Source organism: Neophocaena asiaeorientalis, unplaced genomic scaffold (assembly GCF_003031525.2).
Source record: "Neophocaena asiaeorientalis asiaeorientalis breed wild unplaced genomic scaffold, Neophocaena_asiaeorientalis_V1.1 scaffold177, whole genome shotgun sequence".
Lineage (NCBI taxonomy): Eukaryota > Metazoa > Chordata > Mammalia > Artiodactyla > Phocoenidae > Neophocaena > Neophocaena asiaeorientalis.
In genome coordinates this window covers 2,358,135-2,377,992 of record NW_020172779.1, presented here as the reverse complement: position 1 = coordinate 2,377,992, position 19,858 = coordinate 2,358,135, and the positions used below count along the sequence as shown (strand labels likewise).

Below are 19,858 nucleotides of genomic sequence, written 5' to 3'. Positions count from 1 at the left end.
TCATCTTCCCAAAAGAAGTCTGGATTTTGAATACATTTTTAATGTGGAGCCTACAGAAGTTTCCAATGGAGCAGGGGTAGGGTGTGAAGGAAACAGAGGAGTCAAAGATGGCCCCAAGGGCTTTGTTCTTATCAACTAGAAGAATAACACTGTCATCAAATGACAGGGGGAAGACTGTGGGAAGAACATTTTTTTCGAGGGGAGGTGGTATTTGGAGCTCAATTTTTGAAAGGTTAAGTTGGAGGTGCTTGTGGGACATTTAAGTGGAGATGTTGAATAGACAGATGGATATGCTGGTGTGGAGTTCAGTGGAGAGGTCTGAGGAAATATAAATTTGGGAATCATCAGCATTGCATGATGACCTGTGAGATAGTGAGTAAAGATAAGGGAATGAAGATGTACAAGGACTGAACACTGCTGCTGTTCTTAAATTAATTAAATTAAATTAAATTTTAATTGTAAAATTAGGGAAGGGTAAAGAAATCAGCAATGGTGACTGAGAAGAAAGGATCAGTCAGTGAGATAGGAAGGAAACTAGGAATCCAAGTGAAGGAATGTCATTGCTTCTAGACCCTTTCTAGTTAGGGTGATCATATTGATTTCCTGTTTAAAATTCTACTTCATTCTCACTCTCTCTCTTTCTCTGTCTCTGTATTTGTATCTTTTGGCTCTGGGCTATTTCATGCAGAGGGCCCACATACACTGTCTTTGTTCAGATTACAAGAACCCATGTATGTGTTTAGCATACATGACTGGAAAATCTTAGTGGGATATTTAAAAGGACAAAAATTGCAAAGAAATTTAAAACAAACTGCAATATGGCTCACCACTAATTAACAGAATGACGTTAGACAAATCACGTCTCAATTTCCTAACATGGGAGTTTGTATAGCTCTTCGTAGTTTCCAAGATTGGAAATGGGGATTAATTTTAAAAATTAGAAGTAAAAGGATTTTTTACGAATGGGACGCTACATAAATGTGAGCTATAATGCAGTTATGATCAACTGCCTAGTGGAGACCGACTAAACATAAAGTGCAAAACATTTTTAAAAGTCCATTTTTTCCTTTCTTAAAGCTTTCTGAAAGCCGCTAACGCACAACGCGCATGTGCAGACGATTCCGTTGCCGAAGAAGGTGACTGAAGTGAGAAATGAGGCGGGGCCTCCCCGGGCCTTTCCTAAGAGCTCCGCCTCTCGAACGCCAGACTGCGTCTGACGTCACGTGAAGCGTGTACTTCCGCTTCCGGTTACTCACGTTTCTCTCTTTTCCTGTCCGGCTGGAAAGATGGCGTCCCGCAAGGAAGGCACCGGCTCTGCTGCCACCTCTTCCAGCTCCACCACCGGCGCTGCAGGGAAAGGCAAAGGCAAAGGGGGGTCCGGAGATTCAGCCGTGAAGCAAGTGCAGATAGATGGCTTGGTGAGTGGGGTTCCGTCTCCCCATGCCCACGTGGGGAGCTCAGTTCCCAGCCCGGTTCCGCCAGACGTGCTTCCCGGCAGCCTCCCCTCTGGGCTTGCTGAGGCTGGGACAAGATTTTTCCCTAAAACCTTTCTTTATCTTCACTTTCTGCTCGGGAGACGCGGCCGCCTTCTCTGCCATCTTATGGGGGAGGTGAGGGCTGAAAAAGGGGACCTAGGCTAGGGTGTGTGTGTGATAGATTCTTGGGGTCTTGTTTTGAGATGCCTGGGAGAGGGTATTTGGAGAATGACTCTTCTGGGAGACAAGTAGGTGACGGAGGTGTCGAGAGGGACCTAGGACTCTAGGGCTTTTGGAAGGGGAGAGTAAACTTTATTGCTTCCCTGCTGGCATTTGACATCTGTAACTTCACAAGTGGAGATTTACTTTGTAGCCACTTTTGAGCCTGTGGTTCAGCGCTTACCTGAAACCGCGTAATTGGAATAAATATTTTTTATGTTGGCTTCTGCTTTCCCTATCTGTGAACATTGGAGTGCCTCAGGATTTGGGTTTAGGCTTCCTTCCACCTGGTCTCTGCTTGACAAAGTAGATGAAAGCACAACTCTGGAGTCAGACTGCTTGGGTTGGAATCCAGCTCTAAAATTAGCTGAATGACATTGGGCATGTTACTTAATCTCTTTCTCCTTGGTAAATTAAATGGTAAAACGTGTTACCATTTAATTTATCTGCTACTGTTATTATTTGTAGAAGTTACAGTGGTAGACTTTCCTTAAGGCCCCTATTCAAAGCTTTAAATATTTGTATTTTGATAACTCCTAGATTTATATTCCTTGCCTGACTTGGTTCTTGAATGCCACTCTTATATATCCAGCTGCCTGCTTGCTATCACTGTTTGGATATCTCATAGGTACTGCAAATTTAACGTGTCCAAAATAAAATTATTGACTCTCCCTCTCCTTCTTCTCTCCCACTCATTAACCTTACCTCAGTCTCTCCCATCTTAATAAATGGAACTACTATCTCTCCATTTGAAAAAGTCAAAACCTAGGGATTAATGTATGCATGTTCTTTTTTTTACCCTCAGCATACAGTCCGTCAGCAAATTCTGTTTGTTTCACCTTCGAAATATATCAAATTCATCTGCTTCTCATCTCTCTGCCACCAACCACATCCACTTACAATAAAATACAGACTTCTTATACAGACTTGAGGGTCCTGCTACTCTCGTCTCTTTCTTCAAACTCACCTCATACTTTCTTCTAGGCTTCAGTCACAGTGAGTTTTCAGAGTTTTGTTTTCTTGGCCTGAAATACTCTCTCAAATATTTTTCCTTCTCCGTGGCTTCTTTTGAGCCTTTTGGTATTGGCTTAAATGTCAGCATCTCAAGAAAGGCCTTGCCTAACAACCTGGTAAAAAATAGTCCCATCCCCATCACTCTGCATACATCACCTTTATTTCCTTTGTAGTATTTTCTACTGCCTGTAATTGTCTTGTTTGCTTTCTTGTTTGTCTCCCCCACTAGAATGTAAGCTACTGAGGGCGGGCAGGGATTATGGTTTTTCACCTATTCTATTCCCCAAACTGAAAAGGTTAATTGACATAGATAGGATAAACTGATGAATTTTGTACTGCTCCTGTTTCATGTCCCGATATCTTCTTTTATAAAGATTATTTTAATGGTATCTTGACTTGTTTTCTTAGCCTGCATACTTTTATTAAAACATTCACTTAATGTGAACGTTCAGACCTTGTTAACTTTCCTCTTGAAATGGTTTTTTTTTTTCCCTCCTGGCCGCGTTGCACAGCATGTGGCATCTTAGTTCCCCTGACCAGGGATTGAACCTGTGCCCCCTGCAGTGGGAGCTCAGAGTCTTAACCACTGGACTGCCAGGGAAGTCCCTTGAAATGTTTTTAGTGACTTTGCAATGAATTCAAGTCCCACCAAGATGTTGTCCTTGTTTTTGTGTTCACATTTATTTGCTACTATTTCCAAGCTTCTACGTAGGAACGGTTCATTCCAGCCACACAGGACTAATTTGGTTAGCCTCATGTTTAATCACATTTGTTTCCAGTGTCTTGGTAATGGCCAAGGCCAATTTTTCTTCTTATTTTCTTGAGCCTTTCCTTTCTAAGCTTTAGTCCTGTTTCATCAATTTTTTCTGTATCTTTTTTTTTTTTTTTTTTTCTGTATCTTTAATGTTACCTTTCTCTTAACATGTGACCATTGTCAGACTTTCCCATATTAAAATGTTCAGCCCTGTCTCTTTTTACTTAGTACTTTGTGTTCATTCTTAGTCCCCACTTTTTTCCTTGAAGTCAGTGGTTAAAGGATTTGTCTATATTTGTGGTCTTCCATTCTTTTTTTAACTCACTGCTACTAGAATCTGCCATCACCAAGTCCCTGACTTAGTTTTTAAAAAGGTCATTGATAACATTATCAAAAAACTGTAAAAAAAAAAAAATCAAGATATATTATACATGCAAAATAGTGTCTGTAGTACATAATTTAAATAATCACAAAGTAAACATCCACTTACCTGGCATTTAACTTGAGAAATAGAACATTGAGTACCTTTGAAGCCCCTTCCCGTTTCATCCTTTTCTCCCATCCCTTCTTCGAAACCTGTAATCACTCCTGTGAGCTTTGTTTCAGTGATTTCTTAGTTTTCTCTATAGCTTCACCACACAGAGTATTCCCAATTTGTTTAGTTTGTTCTGTTTATATTAATAAAAAATGAAATATTAATTAAATCATAGTATATGTTCCCCTGTGTCTTGAATCATATATATGCATATCTCACACCATGATTTTGAGATTATTCTGTTCTAGAGTGAGGAGCTATAATTCATTCATTTTCATTACTATATAGCATTTCATTGTATGACTAGAACATAATTTTCCTCATCTAAATGTTAATGGACAGTTAGATGGCTTGTTTTCGTTGTGTGAAATGATATCTCTCAATAATCTTAATTGTGCATTTCAGTAGGCTTGTCAGTGTGTCTTTTGTTGTACATTGTGCAGAGTCAGTGCTCAGTATATCCTTGTAGAACGGATGAGTGAGTCTTCATTGTAGTCAAGTGGTCTCATTGTTCCTAGAGAAGATCAAGCTAATTCTTCCTATTGGACTTTTCATGTAAAACCTACCTTGTTCCCCCCAAACCAGGCTGAATCTTACCTTACTTATGTACATTATACTTTTGATACTCAAAGTATGGTCCAAAGACCAGCAAGACAAGCAGAATTGGCCTCGCCTGGTAGCTTGTTAGAAATGCAGAAATACAGTATTTCAGAATTTTTCCTGATCTACTGTTTCAGGTAATTTATAGCATATTAATGTTTGAGTAGTACTGCCCTGGGCCACATCGATCTCTTCCTTTCTCTGAACTTTTTGTGGTGACAGCTTGTGTTGCTCATCTTGGCGTGTAATCATATGCTGTTAATGAAAGGTTTACTGTATATTAAGGAAAGTCAGGCGGAGTACTAGTAGGTATCCGTAAGTAAGGTAGTTTACCTGCCTTAGGTAGGCAAACCTAAGTCCATCTGACTTTTTCATCTCTGGTTGCTTCCAAGGTTTGGATAACCCTGCAGACATTCTGGACATCGTTTCTTTCCCTTAAGGCAAGAAAGCTTGTTGAAATCCATTTCCTTTCTTAAAAAAACTTCATGACAGTGCTTGCTTCCTGTGTTTATGGCATGTACACCATTGGTGACGAGCTGTATTAGTGTTGTTCCTTGTAGCTTTGTGGGGATGATTGAAGGAGCTTATACGTGGTACTTCACATGGAGATGATTTAATAAATAGCGTTTCTGGACCTTAGTTTGTTCTGCTTTAATGTGAGGATAAGGCATGGCCTTCCTACTGTAATAAATAAAATCTTAACATATAAAATTTCCTACTGATGTTTAATCATTGTCAATAACAGTTTTAGTAGCTGGGATTGATTTTAATAGTTGGTATTAGTTACAGTGGGATTCCAAACTGGATGCCTGACCAAGTAAATGGAATATAATGAGAAATTTAAACTATAGTTGTTGCAGTCCAGATGAAATGGCATATATCACTTCCCAAAGGCCTGCTTCGACATTAAAAGGTGTGGGCACAGTAAGTCTTTTACATCAGACTACTGGTTTTTTATCTTTTGCTTTCTTGTCACCTTTGGCTTCAACTAGCTCCTGTATAACTAGAAGTTCTGATCTTATTATCCAGGATTTCATAAGTTTATCCAGATATTTTAAGCCTTGGCAACCTTTTTCTGGGCCTTTAGCACCGATATTGGGGAGAAAAGCCTCTATAAATCATTAGGCTTTGAAGAGGATGTTTGCCAGTTCTTATTTTTGTGGTCAGATCCTCTTTTACTTTACCAAGTCTCCTTTAGATAGTTTTTTAGATAAAAGTTCCTGATTTCAGCACAATATGAAAACTTGGTTGCATTTGCTTTTCTCTAGGAAATTCATAATTTTGTTTTTGTAAAATATTTAAATTACGGTACTTGGATATTATTTCATTTGGCAGGATATGGGAAAATACACTTAAAGAGAAAATAGCTTTATCTTTTCCCCCTGCAAACTACTGTTTGTAGAAGATTGTTCTATAAAATGGTTATCTCCTGTAAAGATTAGACTTGATAGCAAAGTATAGTGCAATTTACATATCCATCTATTTGATGACAAACTGTACTTGTTTCATCAAAACCGAAGGGTTGAAGTGCGTACTGGTATATACCAGAGCCGTATTCTGGAGTTTTATTGATGTTGGTACCAAGCCCAAGCATACAAGGAAAAAAAAATGGATTTAGCAAAATAGTGGTAACTCAGTATTAACTTACTCAAAATATAAAACTTTTTTGCTCTTTGAGTCTGAATATCAACTGTATTTTGGCATAAAATTTTAAGGATTTATTTTCCTCCCAAATAGTACCAAAAGCCACAGGTATTCATTGTATCTTGATGATTAATACAAAACATTGTTTTTTCTCAGTACCTTTACCTTCTATCCCTGTCCCCAACTAGTTTCATTTGATACGAGTAGCAAATGTTTGTTTATCTATGGGATAGCAGTAATGTGCTAAAATTGGATGTTTTAGAAAACAAAAAATGGTATACATTCATAGTAAGAAAAATTTGGGGAAATACAAAAAACACAAAGGAAATCAGTTTATATGCTCATAACTTGAGGGTGGGTACACTACTAAGAGTTCGGAATTTTCTTCTCTAGCGTTTCTTCAGTGCTTTAATAAATATCTATAGTTGAAGTTAATGGGTTAAAGGTGGTTGTGCACATTTTTAAGCATATTAAGCACGTTGCCAAACTGCTATCCAGAAGAGTTGTATAGTTCAGTGTGCTTTCCCACTTACAGAGTGTAGAGTGCTGTTTCTTGACACCATTGCCACCTGAAAGTTAATGGTTTCTAAAAATCTTAGTCTATTTTAAAAATTAAGTATGCATGTTAGTATGCTTGTTGCAGTGATTCATCAATTTGGTAAATATTTCTTGTCTGATAGTGATAACACTCACAGATCTGCCCAAGTCACCCAGTCTTCGGGTATTATCTTTGATTGTTCCTTAGGGTTTCCCTTGGATTCTCTTAAAGTCACTTACTTAGTAGCTGTGATCCTAGAATGCAGAAACTCCTTGGAAAAATCCTCATTACACAAAATAACATCAAACTTTACAGCCTGACTTTTAAGATCCTCTTTACCTTTTGTTTATAGCCTCCAAATAAGAGCTTGTAGATATACTGTTTTCAAGTTTGGTTTAAGGGTAGCCTTTAAAACAAAACCAACATCTTTTTCTTTTGGGCAGAAGAAAACCCATTTTAGATTTTGTACAGAAATGCATAACCTTCAGTTTTGTTCTGAAGGACCTCTTGAGGATAAAGAAGGCGAATAATCACCTCCCCCTGGGATTATTGTGGTATACTTTTTATGCTGGAAAGTTGAAGTGCTTTTAATTTATTAAACCTGTTTAATTAAACACAGCCATTTCTCTGGGTACACATGGTACACAAATCAAAACGCAAAAAAGAGTAGGTAGTGAAAAGAAACTGTCACTTTCATTCCTATCTTCACCCACCCTCTTCTCAGGGGCAGAGTCACAGTTACTCTTTTTGAATGTTTCCTTCTGGACCTATTTTGGCAAGTATTGCCTCCTGTTAAGGAAGCAGAAACAAACTGTAATGGAAGCACCTAAAAATCACCTTAAGGCCTTCTAATTAAGCAGTGGTTCACGCTCCTGAATATAATAAGCTTAAACTGTGTTGGAAAGCAGACAGCTCATAACAGCTTTGAAATTTTGTTTGTTTTGTGTGAGAGGGGAAATGAATTTTGTTCCAGCTAAGCCTCTTACTTTAGGAAAATTATCTTCTAGCTATATGTGGGAAAATTTGCTTCTTGGTTATGTATATTGAGTTGGTAAAGTAAAATTTAATATTATAAGTTAAATATCCTTCTCAGTTAACATTTAATTGAAATTATACATTTGTATGTTTGATTGCATCATTGGACTTTCTGATGACTAATTTTTATGAGAGCAGAGCTATTCTGTTGAATTTCTTGAGGCTGCTTTGTTCTTCTTCCCCTTTCCCCAACAATTAATAGTTGATTTAACTTTAAAACTGTGGACCATCAATGAGCATTAGATCCAAGAGAATAATTATGAAATACAGTCTTTCAACTGCAATATTATAGAAGCAATATTGGTTAAGTGTATTGGAACATTGTAACTGATCCCATATGTGTCAGGAGCAAAATATCTTTTTTTTCTTCTTCTTCTTATTGAAGTTACTTGAATTTCTTTCACATCAAAACTTAACAGCAGTGATTTAAATCCTATTTATTATTTGACTCAGCCAGTTATGAAATGGAACCCCATCCCACTTGAGCCATAAAATGTGTTAAATTTAAGACTAATGCTGCTTTCTGTTTTTTGAATTTACATTTTGGCAGTAACTACCTTCTTTGTTCAGTGTTAGAAAAAATGATCCAGGCTTAACCAAATAAGAAAACTGCCAAGTTCACAGATCAGTCAGTGAGAGAAGCCAGAATTAAATGAAAGTCAAGATATTGACTTTACAGAATATGCTAAGGGGAGATTCTGTGGCATTACAGTTTCTTTGAGACTAAAATTCTTCTACAGTAATAGCTGTTCCTTGACGGTGATTGATGTGAGAAATTCAGGCTGTGGACCTTACTTCCCAGAATCTACAAAACTGGAGTAAAGCCAGCTAGGAATCATGCATCCTGTCTGACCTCTTCTGTCTGGCTAGCAACTGGTGCAGTTTGGGCTTTACCTTTTTACTTCAGACTTTTAAGACACTCTTGTAGTGGATCTAGTCTTTATTTTTAGCAAGGATAATGATGTTTTTAAGGAAACTTACATCCATCTATCCATACACAATATTTTGAATAAATCAATTAATCAGTTTACTCACACTCTTGACTTTTTAATGCAGATTAAAAAAATCTTGTCCTGAAACCCTGTGGTATTGGTTGTTATAAGAGATAGGTACAGATGCCTGATAAGTCTAAACAAAAATGGGAGTTTGGCGTTAAGTGGCTGATTTTTAATAAGTCATATTTATATCTTATAAGACTGAAAAAAATCTCTGAGGAATAGACTGTGAACATTCTTAGGAGACAAGGGTAAGTGCCATGAGGGTATCTGGCATATTCAGTCACTCACTGAATATTTGTGGGATAGATAGATGGATGGATGAATGAAAGAGATTAGGTAAAATATTTATTGTAAACTAGTGGTTGTAATAGTCGCTAACGTTTATTGAGGCTTTACTAGGCACAGTGTGATAGGTACTTTGGGTGGGTTATTTTTTAATCCTTGTAACTATGCTGTGAGAATAGGTACTGACTGATTTATCTCCATAGGAGATAGGTGGTAAGGTAACCTGCTTAAGGCCACAGATCAAGCTTAATTTTGAATTCTAGTGCCCAGACTAAACTATGCTATATGGTTTTCCTGTTTGTACAGACCAGAGGTTCACATTTCTGTGTACTTGTAAGAATTAATTTTAAGCTTTTACTAAAGTTTTCTCTCTCACTTGAACATTATTTTTTTCCACAAAAATAAAGATTAATTCTAGGGTTACTGTGTACTAGACAACAAATGGAATACAGCAAATCAAGGTTTGCATGTTGGGGCTTTAGCTGGGCTCGCTCACTTGATAAATGATTTACTGTCTTACTTCTGTCTTACAGAGTATGTGATTCAAAGTGGAGTTCTGCTGCTGAAATGAGTTTGTTTTTACCCTTCTTAAAAATACAGAGTTCAGAATAGAATCAAAACTAAGAGAATAGTGGTCTGAGGCCAGCAAGTGCCTGTCCTCTCCTGTAGCAAGCGGGGGTTGGGGGGAAGCTATGGGTTTGATAGCTACACAGTTTAGACTTCACATCTATTGAGATAATGTTATATTTTGAGAGACTTCGTTATCAGTGACATAAATGAGGAAGTGTTTGATTATAAACTCTCAGTGTTCCACTCCTGGAGTTGGGAGAGAACTGTACCTGCCTAACGTTACAGTTTCTATAAACCAGTGCTGATTAAGTGTGAACTGTTACTGGTCTGCCTGAGACAAGCACGGGATTCAGACTGAGTCTTTAGAAACTTTGACAGCAGTTTAATATTGCTTTGTAGCCAAGCTTGTGACCCCTGGGCTTGTATTCTCTATGTCTTTAAAAATATGTTTTCACTTTCTAGTAAGTAATTTTTATTCTTTGACTAAAATACTGGTCTGTGGTAGATGGGAGGAAAATGAGTTCTTTGCTGCTTGTAGTTTGAGAAGCACTGTTACAAATGATTTTTATGCCTATTTTAGATAATAGCATCTTCCTATAACCAGAGGAAGGCCACTTCCTATAACTAATAATATTTAGTAGAACCTACATAAAATAATATTGTGATCACTAAATACCACTACTTTTACTTTATTATCAGGTTTAATGGTAACACATTTTAATAATGTCAACATTTCTTACCTGTGAACTCTAAGATGAACAGATAGATTCAGTGTTTGTTTCCCCTAGGTGCACAGTACAGGTTGCAACCTCAGCATTCCTTATGAGCTCAGCTTTATAAAAGAAGGTTAAAAATGATAGATGGTATAGTTCTAACAATTTGGAACTACTTAGGTCCCAAATCATTTAAACTGGGCTTTCAACAGATCCTTTTTATGTGTAGTGCAGAGACAGTGGGAAACCTGCTGCTTTTCCTGGTGAAGATTTATTGCCGTAAGTTTGAATTGATATTTTGCTGATTTATAATTGGCTTAGGTTAGGCTTCTCTTAAACAGATCTGTCTGCTTGTTGAAAACCAGTCTATGTATCTGGAAGTTACCTCTTTCACCTTGATGGTGTGTACATATGCATATTTTCTGGTAATTTTTGTTATGTGTGCAGCGACATCTGTGAATTGAGTTGAAGAGTAACCATATCAACAAGAGATTAGAATTTAAAGTCAGCAGGTGCTCAGGCTTATAGTGTGTGGATTTTTTCTTTTTCTTTTCCTTTCAGAGCCACTTAACCATGCTTCATTCAGTCCATGTTTTTTTTTAATGTACCCCAAAGAACATGCTAAAATCAAGATACATTATGTCCACACCATTCTGTCAACTCAGGAGCACTGTCAAAAAAGGAAATTAAATTAGTTTGCTCTTCTTTGTGCAACTCCATACAGTAAATTGCAGTGATTGCTGTATTTTAAAATCATTTCCCTTAATTTTTTTTATTTGATGTTTTTTGAGTTAAAAACAAATACATGCTTATTAGGATTAAGTAAATAATACAAAGATTCATAGAAGAAAAGGTATGTCCTTCCACACCATTCTTGTTCGTACAAACATAAATGCATAACTGCACGTATATAATACATTTTTTTTACTACTTTTTAAAACTCTTTCTAACCCTTTGTGTGTCATGGGCCTCTGGGAATCTGGCAAATGCCATGGATGTTTTTTCCAAGAAAATGCCCTTAAAATATGTAGACACAAAATATTGCATTTGATTTTAAGAGGTTCTTAGATCTCCTTCAGTTCCTTTGTGACCTTCAGGTTTGAATGTTTGCTTTTAGGGTTTATAGACTTGGAGAAGTATACTTGTTAATGTAGAATTTTGGGTAGTGTGGATATTTTTTAGCCATGTCTTGTGTGTGTGTGTGTGTGTGTGTGTGTGTGTGTGTGTGTTTGTAAACATGTAAACATCCAATTTCTGGTGAATTATTTTTATATAAACAGATTTTTCTAGGTAACTGAAATTGTCTGTTAATTACTTAATCTCATTAAATTCTAAAATACTTTAAAAGAAAAATTCTGAATGTTATACTTTGACTTCTAAAATAATACAGATTTATTTTTGATTTGTTTTATTTTTGATTACTTAGGCTTATTGTAAATGAGTTATTTTAAACTTGAGTTTATATATACACATATAAAATATAAATAATGTCAGAATATAGCAGTGGTTCTTAATCTAGTTCCTTGGGCCTTATGGCATTTCAGGGGATCTTTGAACTCTGAAATTGGGGATAAAATTTGGAGTGGGCACATATAAATTGTTTCTTCATCATATAGACATTTTTAAAGTATATACAGCTTTTTAAAGTTAAGGTATTATTTATACACAATAAAACCCACTCATTTTAAATGTTCAGTTTGATGAACTTTAGTAGTTGTAAATAATTATATAATGGGAACCACAATTATACAATTATTTGTGACCTTCTGCCCTCAGTATCCTCCCCCTCACCTTGGCCCCAAGGCAACCACTTATCAGCTGTGGTTTTGCCTTTTCTAGAATTCGATATAAAGGAAGTCATATAGTACATAGCATTTTGTTGACTTCTTTCACTCAGTATAATGCTTTTGAGATTCCCTGTTGTTGTATTGATACTTTGTTCCTTTTTTTTTTTTTTTGCGGTACGCGGGCCTCTCACTGTTGTGGCGTCTCTCGTTGCGGAGCACAGGCTCCGGACGCGCAGGCTCAGCGGCCATGGCTCACGGGCCCAGCCGCTCTGCAGCATGTGGGATCCTCCCGGACCGGGGCACGAACCCGTGTCCCCTGCATCGGCAGGCGGACTCTCAACCACTGCGCCACCAGGGAAGCCCACTCTGTTCCTTTTTAGTGCTGAGTAGTATTCCATAGAATGGATAGCCTATTGCAGTTGTTTATCCACCTGTGTTTGGTAGACTTTTGGGTTGCTTCCAGGTTTTGGCTATTATGAATAGTGCTACTGTGAACATTTGTGAACATATCTTTGTGTGAATATGTTTTTATTCTTCTTGGGTAAATTCTGAGGAGTAGGAATTTGGATCATGTAGTAAGTTTATATTTAACTATACGATACTGCAATTACTGTTTTCTATCTTTCCACCAACAATTTTCATGGAGCTCTAGCTTTTTGGAAAGGTCTTAGTTTCCACTTCCTTGAGTCAAACAAGTCAAGACCCCATCTGCTGACCCAGGACAGAGATTGGGCTGCAGCCCAGTTCCTTGCCCTTGGGGATTGTATCTAGGTCTGCTGTACCTTTGGATACTGCTGTGTTAAGTCACAGGGTTAATGCTCTGGTCTGTGAGTTTTCTCTTCTAGCTTGGCTGACTGTCTGGTAAGCTTTTCAGAAATGCAGCTTATTCATCATTTCTGCATGCACACAGGAGTAGAGGGGGTTGAGGTACTTCGTATTCGTATATTGCAAGGCCAGAAAGTTCCAGATTCAGTTCTTAAATTACTTTTTAACTTTGAACTTGATTAGACTTGCTACCTTGATTAGAAGAATTTTGGGTGGTAACTTCGTAGACGTATGTTTACCAGGTGAAGATTAACCTTGACAGTGGTATTAGAAATATCGCTGATTATAAAAGCCATGGCAAGCCTTTCCTGAAAGGATTTTATTAATATATTGTTTCATAATTCATCAACAAAAATGATATGAAATTGTTAGTTTTGAATTATGTAGTACTATCTTAGGATGTAACTGAGTCTGCTAGGAGATTGGGTTTATTATTTATATACCAGAGCTTTTGGTAAAAACGTGAAAGTGTACTACTCCCACCCTACTGTTCATCCCTCTTTAGGCCTTTTTGTTCCCTTAAAATACAACTTGTATATTTTATGAAAAACGAATATTAGTATTTTTTTGAACTAGTGTTTAGAACCCATAGTTGGCAAATACTCACTTCACCCAGCTCTTCGTAGGGCTGGCTGCTTGTTCTTCAGCTCTCTGCTCAGGGGTCATCTCAGAGAAAGGCCTTTTCCAGATCAACCTAGCTAACAGCACATTTCTCTATTTTCTTCATAGTGCTTTTAACAATGTATACACACGTTAATTTTCTTAATTGTCATTCTAGAATAGTGGTTCTTAAACTGTGAGAATCCCCAACACTCTTTTAGAGGGTGTCTGAGATCTAAACTATTTTCATAATAGTAACTATAAACATTATTTGTCACTTTTACTCTCATTCTTTCTTGAGTGTTTAATGGAGGTTTTCAGATTTTACATGATGTGTTATGTAAAAGACTGAATACAGAAGCAGATAGGAGAATCCAGTTGTCTTTTATTAAGCTAGACATTAATAGGATTTACAAAACTGTAAAACAGTGTCATTCTCCTATCCTGGTTCAAATTTATTTTTGAAAAGGTAAATGTTTTACAGAAATGTGAAACAATGTCATTTTTGTATCTTGATTAAGTTTTTTTGTTTTGGAAAGTAGTTATTTTTCATAAAAATGTAATTTAAGTTAGTTTGTGATGCATTTATTGTTTTAAGTGAATAAGGTATTTTGAACATTTTTGGTTTGAATTTTCATATGTAAATATCAATATAAAAGTTCTTTGAGGTCCACAGTAGTTTTTAAGAGTGTTAAAAGGGTCCTTTGATCAAAATATGTGAGAACTGATGTTTTAAAATATAAGCCCCATGAAAATAAAGGCCTTATGTATTTGATTTAGTTTCATATTTACAGGGACTGGCATTGCTATAACTGGCCTGTAGAAGTCACTCAGCAAATATCTGGGTGAATGGATTAATGAGTGAATGAAAGAAACTGAAAATAACAGAATTCTGGTGATTCTATGCAGGGCTTCCAAGTTTTTCTGTAGTAACGGGTCTTTGTAGACATCATATTTGATAGAAAATTACTCCAATTCATCAGAAAACATAATCTTTAATTTGGTAAGATTTAAATTGTTCCCTGGTATGGGACTGAAAGTTTCTGATGTGCTTTTGATTAGAGATTCTGCTAAGTGTTCCTTTCCAGGAAGGATGGAAGTTTTAACCCATCATGCTTATTAATTAACTCAAAGTTTAGGTTGATTGACTTCTGGTATAATTAATTTATTTGGATATTTTAGATTATTATTTATATTTTGTCCTATAGTATTGAGAATACTTTCTGTCTTGGAAGTTAAATTCTTTGTTGCTTTTAGCCTTTTGGGCAAAGTTAGGTTTTCATTTTTTTTTTTAATGCCAAACACTTAAAGAAATAGTATTTTGTTCATTGGAGATTAGAAATAGTCTGCTTTGCTTTTTCAAATTGTCTGCACTGAATAGTAAACAATAGTAGGAAAAAATGGTTCCTCTAGGGTACTTTCAGCAGACAGGAAGTCTGTTTACTGTCTTGCAAGTTGGGATTCTTTGGCAAGATTTGCCCATCCTGAGAACATGCGAACTTCAGAAAGCTAGGACATGGTTCTAGAGACTGCTGACCTATTCCAAGAACAGTACTTACTATGCAGGGCATATCAAGGAGGTTAATAAGCATTTAGACTCCAAATATGACAATGTTGGGGAGGTGTAGAAGAATTTGGTAATTTCACATTCTGCTGGCCAGTTTGTTTCTGTCCCATAAGGCATAATTTGTAGAAGAATCTTCCTTTACCTGCTAATTTATAGGATAAAGGAACCTGGTTGGTTCATAAGTAGTAGTAGTTCATAAGTAATCATAAATATGGGGTCAAGCTATAAAGAGTAAGTTTTACTCTGCTATAGACACGTGAATACTTCTCAGATGAACTGCTCACATTACCTTTCCTCTCATTTTTTTATTGTAGGGATCCTTCCAAGTAGGGCTTGAGTTTCTCTTTATGCTTTTATAAATAAAAGGTTCATTCTTGGGTCTGTATTTCTCAGTGTACTCACTTTTTAGCAACACAGGGAGTCTTAAAACAGGAAAGAAAACTTGTGGTTTAACCAGTTGAGTGCATTGCAATCACCTGAGAAGTTATAACAGAACAAAAGGACTTCCGTGGTGGCGCAGTGGTTGAGAAGCCGCCTGCCAGTGCAGGGGACACGGGTTCAAGCCCTGGTCTGGGAAGGTCCCACATGCCGTGGAGCAACTAAGCCCATGTACCACAACCACTGAGCCCGTATGCCACAACTACTGAGCCCGTGCGCCTAGAGTCCGTGCTCTGCGACAAGAGAAGCCACCACGGTGAGAAGCCCGCGCACCACAACAAAGAGTAGCCCCCGCTCACCGCAACTAGAGAAAGCCTGCACACAGCAACGAAGACCCAACACAGCCAAAAAAATAAAAACAAAAAAACCCACCTCATTAAAAAAAACAACAAAAAACAGAAAAAAAAAGGAAGGCTGGTCCATACTACCTCATTAAAAGTTATAGAAGGAGGATGTTAGAATCACCTGGAGAATCTAAAAACAAAAATAGAAACCAAAACCAAAAAAAAAAAAAAGCCCACAAAACCCCAAACCCAAAAAACCGTATAGGAACCCCAACCCAGGTTAACTAACTTTGATTTTTAGGGATTGGGTTTCAGGCATCAGTATTTTTAAAATATTGATGGCTGTCATATGTAGCCAGGGTGAAGACCTCTCTTCATTTATTTAAAAAAGCTCCCCAGGTCATTTTGATAAGCTAAGAACATTTGTGATGCTTATAAACAAAGTATAATAGAGGAGTATGTTTTTGTTTTGGGGAGCTGTTAAGTTTTTCATGTATCTTGCTTTTAAGAGTAAGAACAGGTAGCATGACATCAATAAACAGGATTAATTAAAAGTATATCAGCACTGCTTTATGGACAGAAGCATATGATTGGTTGGAGGGAGAGAAAAATGAAAGGCTAGTAAGCATGACTGAAACAGGACATGTGTGGTGGAACGTTCCCATCTTGTGGCTTGTGAGGATAGTGCTGCTAAAGATAAAGAGCTGAATCGCATTCTTACAATTAGTGGCAGTTTCCTGTTCATGATACTTCTTATCAGGGCACAAAAAATGTGACCACCAGTACCATTTAGCGGCCGTGGCTCACGGGCCCAGCCGCTCCGCGGCATGTGGGGCCCTCCCAGACCGGGACACGAACCCGTGTCCCCTGCATCGGCAGGCGGACTCCCAACCACTGCGCCACCAGGGAAGCCCATAAGATATTTTTAAACTATGCTAATTTGTTTTTAAACATAATTACTTTTTCTTATCTCTATTTTCTTTATAAAAGGAAATAAGGTTATTTTGGCCTGACTTTTTGTGAAAGTATGCTGGGCCCTAGTCATCAATACTGCTTTTTGCACACACAGGAACCAGCTGTTAGGAATCAGTTCTAGGATTTGTGCAAAGATCTACATTAAGCTCAGATATCTTCTAGCATCTCTCATTTACTTTGATTTCAGTTGTGGTTCAGTGATCTCATTAATAGGGTTAAGTATCCAGGAAACTAGGTAAACTACACAAGTTGGTAGGTGTGTCTGTCATAACTCTTTATCAGTTTTGTTTATCCCTTTTTAGCCATTCATGTTTCTTCTGTTCTTTAAGTGTGTGAAATGATTGTTCTTGGCAGAGAGTCAAGTTGAATAGGAATTAAACAGTTCTGTTTTCTTTTTATTGATAAAGTCAGTAATATTGATGATTTATTGAGCATTTATTACATGGCAGACCCTGTGTGAAGTATTTACCGTACATTTTCTCATTTTTAATAGTGTCAATAATGCTATGAAGTAGCTCCATTTTGCAAGTCAGAAGTCTAAGACTTAGGAAGATTAAATAGCTTTCCCAAGGTCACAGCTAATAAATGCTAGAGCTGTAAATCATTCCTATTCCTGCATGACCCCTTAAGCCCATTTTGTGCCTTTCAAGAAGTGGAGAGGTCTTTTATACAGGAATATGTAAGGTTTGTACACTTTCCCCACTTCACAGTGTTGAAGTAGTACACCAGCTAGTACTGCCAGTCCTTCTGCATAAAGCTCTTCCCTGCTGACAGCTTGCTGTTCTTAGGAGGTCTGGATCTTACACTGGTGTAAAGTCTTTTTGGGTCTCTTCATCACAGAGTCTTTGCTTCATATCTGTTCCTAACTCATGGTTTTAATTATTAAGTTACTGATATGAAAGTCATGTCCTTGTTAAAGTATGCACATGAGCTTTGGAGTTTGACTTGGTTTAAATCTTAGTTCTTCCATTTCCTGGATGTGTTATCTTTAGTCATTTACTTCTCACTGCTTCAGTTTTCGTATTTGTAAAATGAGTATAATAATGCCTTTTCCCTAAGGTAGTTGTGAGAATTACATGATTGATAATACATGTAAAATAATTAGAATACTGCCTGGCACATGGTGTTCAATAATTGTAACCTGTGTTACTGACTGGTTACCAGTGATTTATTTCTGTCAGTAATATACTTGTTTTAAATTAAATGCTAATCAGTAAGATACTAATTATCATTTTGTCGTTAGACTTATTTTTTCCTTCTGAGGACTTTCCATTATATTGTAGACTGTATTGCCCTTTCGTCTTCAGGCCATGGACTTGTACTGAATAATAGACTACTATTAATAAATACTATGTGCCAAGCACTATTCAAAGCCCATTAATATATTACCAATCTCATGTTGTAGGAATTATTGTTAATCATTACTGTTACTGTGAACTTTTAAATTAATTACCTGTTCAATCATGTTATCTCTTTATCTTTATGGAAATATTAAAGGAGAGAGTAATAGTAAGAGCTGACTAATCCATTAGAGATTATTTGGTGTATCCTTCTGGTTGAGAAAAATTAGGTAGTGCTAGAGACTGGGTTCTCTTTGTGTTCTCTGTTACCAAGCAGATTCTTCTTAGATACATGTTCCCATTGTTGCTTCCTTTGATTAATTAGATGCTCTGTTCAGGAACCATCTTGAGGTGTTGAGAATTTGTCAGAGGGTTCTGCTTTTAGGTGTTCAGATAATTGAGGTCTTTATCTCTGTGTTTTATTGATACTTTTATCATCTGTGGCAGGAAATTATCTTACTATTAACAAAGGTTAACAGGATCACTTTATAATGATCTCAGGTTGAGGTGATGTTGTTTGTTTTGAGTGAAGGAACTCTTGGATGCCAGACCTTTAGGGACCCTTGACTTGAAGGTTGTGAGTGCTATACATGGACACTTCTTTTTTTTCTTCTTTTTTGCGGTACGCGGGCCTCTCTCACTGTTGTGGCCTCTCCCGTTGCGGAGCACAGGCTCCGGACGCGCAGGCTCAGCGGCCATGGCTCACGGACCCAGCCGCTCCGCGGCATGTGGGATCTTCCCAGACCGGGGCATGAACCTGTGTCCCCTTCGGCAGGCAGACTCTCAACCACTGTGCCATCAGGGAAGCCCTGGTTAGGCAAGTTTTATTTTTTCTTTGGAATAAAGGAAGTGTAAACTGTAAGATGGTATTTAAGCTTCTTTCTGTTTGTTTTCTTTTAGGTGGTATTAAAGATTATCAAACATTACCAAGAAGAAGGACAGGGAACTGAAGTCGTTCAAGGAGTGCTTTTGGGCCTTGTTGTCGAAGATCGGCTTGAAATTACCAATTGCTTTCCTTTCCCCCAGCACACTGAAGATGATGCTGACTTTGATGAAGGTAAGGGTACTCGTCTTACTGTGTCTTTGCAGTGCACACAAATGGTTATTAATCCAATGTTCACCATAACCTTTGATGTTCTGTTATTGGGAGTCTATCAGGGTAGCCTAGTTCTGAGTTTCTTGAAAAAAAAATTATACAAATTCTCTGAAATGAAGATTTATTATAAAACACTTCATTAGTCTGGCCTTTACTTATTTGGAATTTGTGATTCTCATAATTTGGATAGGAGCTGTGCTGAAGTTAACTTTCCCATTATGAAATCAGCTTGCCAAATACATTGTGAAGGACAGGGATTGTTATTGTGTCCAACACCCATTTCCTACTATAGTATTTGGCTTACTGTTTAAGAAAAGATGAGTTGAGCTATCTACTTCAGAAAGACGACACTCCTTAAGTATTTCAGGAGCATTTTATTTTTGTGCTACAGGTATAGTTGCTTTGTTAGCAAAGGCTAATAGTAGTTAAAAGCTCATACCAAAGGCTAAGGTCAGCATCCTAAAGGATTAAAAAAAAAAATCTAGTTGAAAATAATTTCTCACTTGTCTGAACTCTCAGAACTCATTTTGTACATAACTTTTTTTTTTTTTTTTTTTTTTTTTTTT

At 37.1% G+C, this 19,858-nt stretch overlaps 1 protein-coding gene across 2 annotated transcripts in view; it reads left to right on the top strand.

Moving 5' to 3' along the window:
* The first annotated feature begins 1,257 nt into the window (after positions 1 to 1,257).
* EIF3H (eukaryotic translation initiation factor 3 subunit H) overlaps positions 1,258 to 19,858 on the top strand; it is an 85,137-nt gene continuing 66,536 nt past the window's right edge. For both annotated transcript variants that reach the window (XM_024741316.1, XM_024741315.1), the window contains exons 1-2: positions 1,258 to 1,418; positions 19,097 to 19,253. In XM_024741316.1, coding sequence (XP_024597084.1) covers positions 1,287 to 1,418; positions 19,097 to 19,253 — 289 coding nt within the window. In that variant the 5' untranslated portion in view covers positions 1,258 to 1,286. The remainder of the gene's footprint in view (positions 1,419 to 19,096; positions 19,254 to 19,858) is intronic.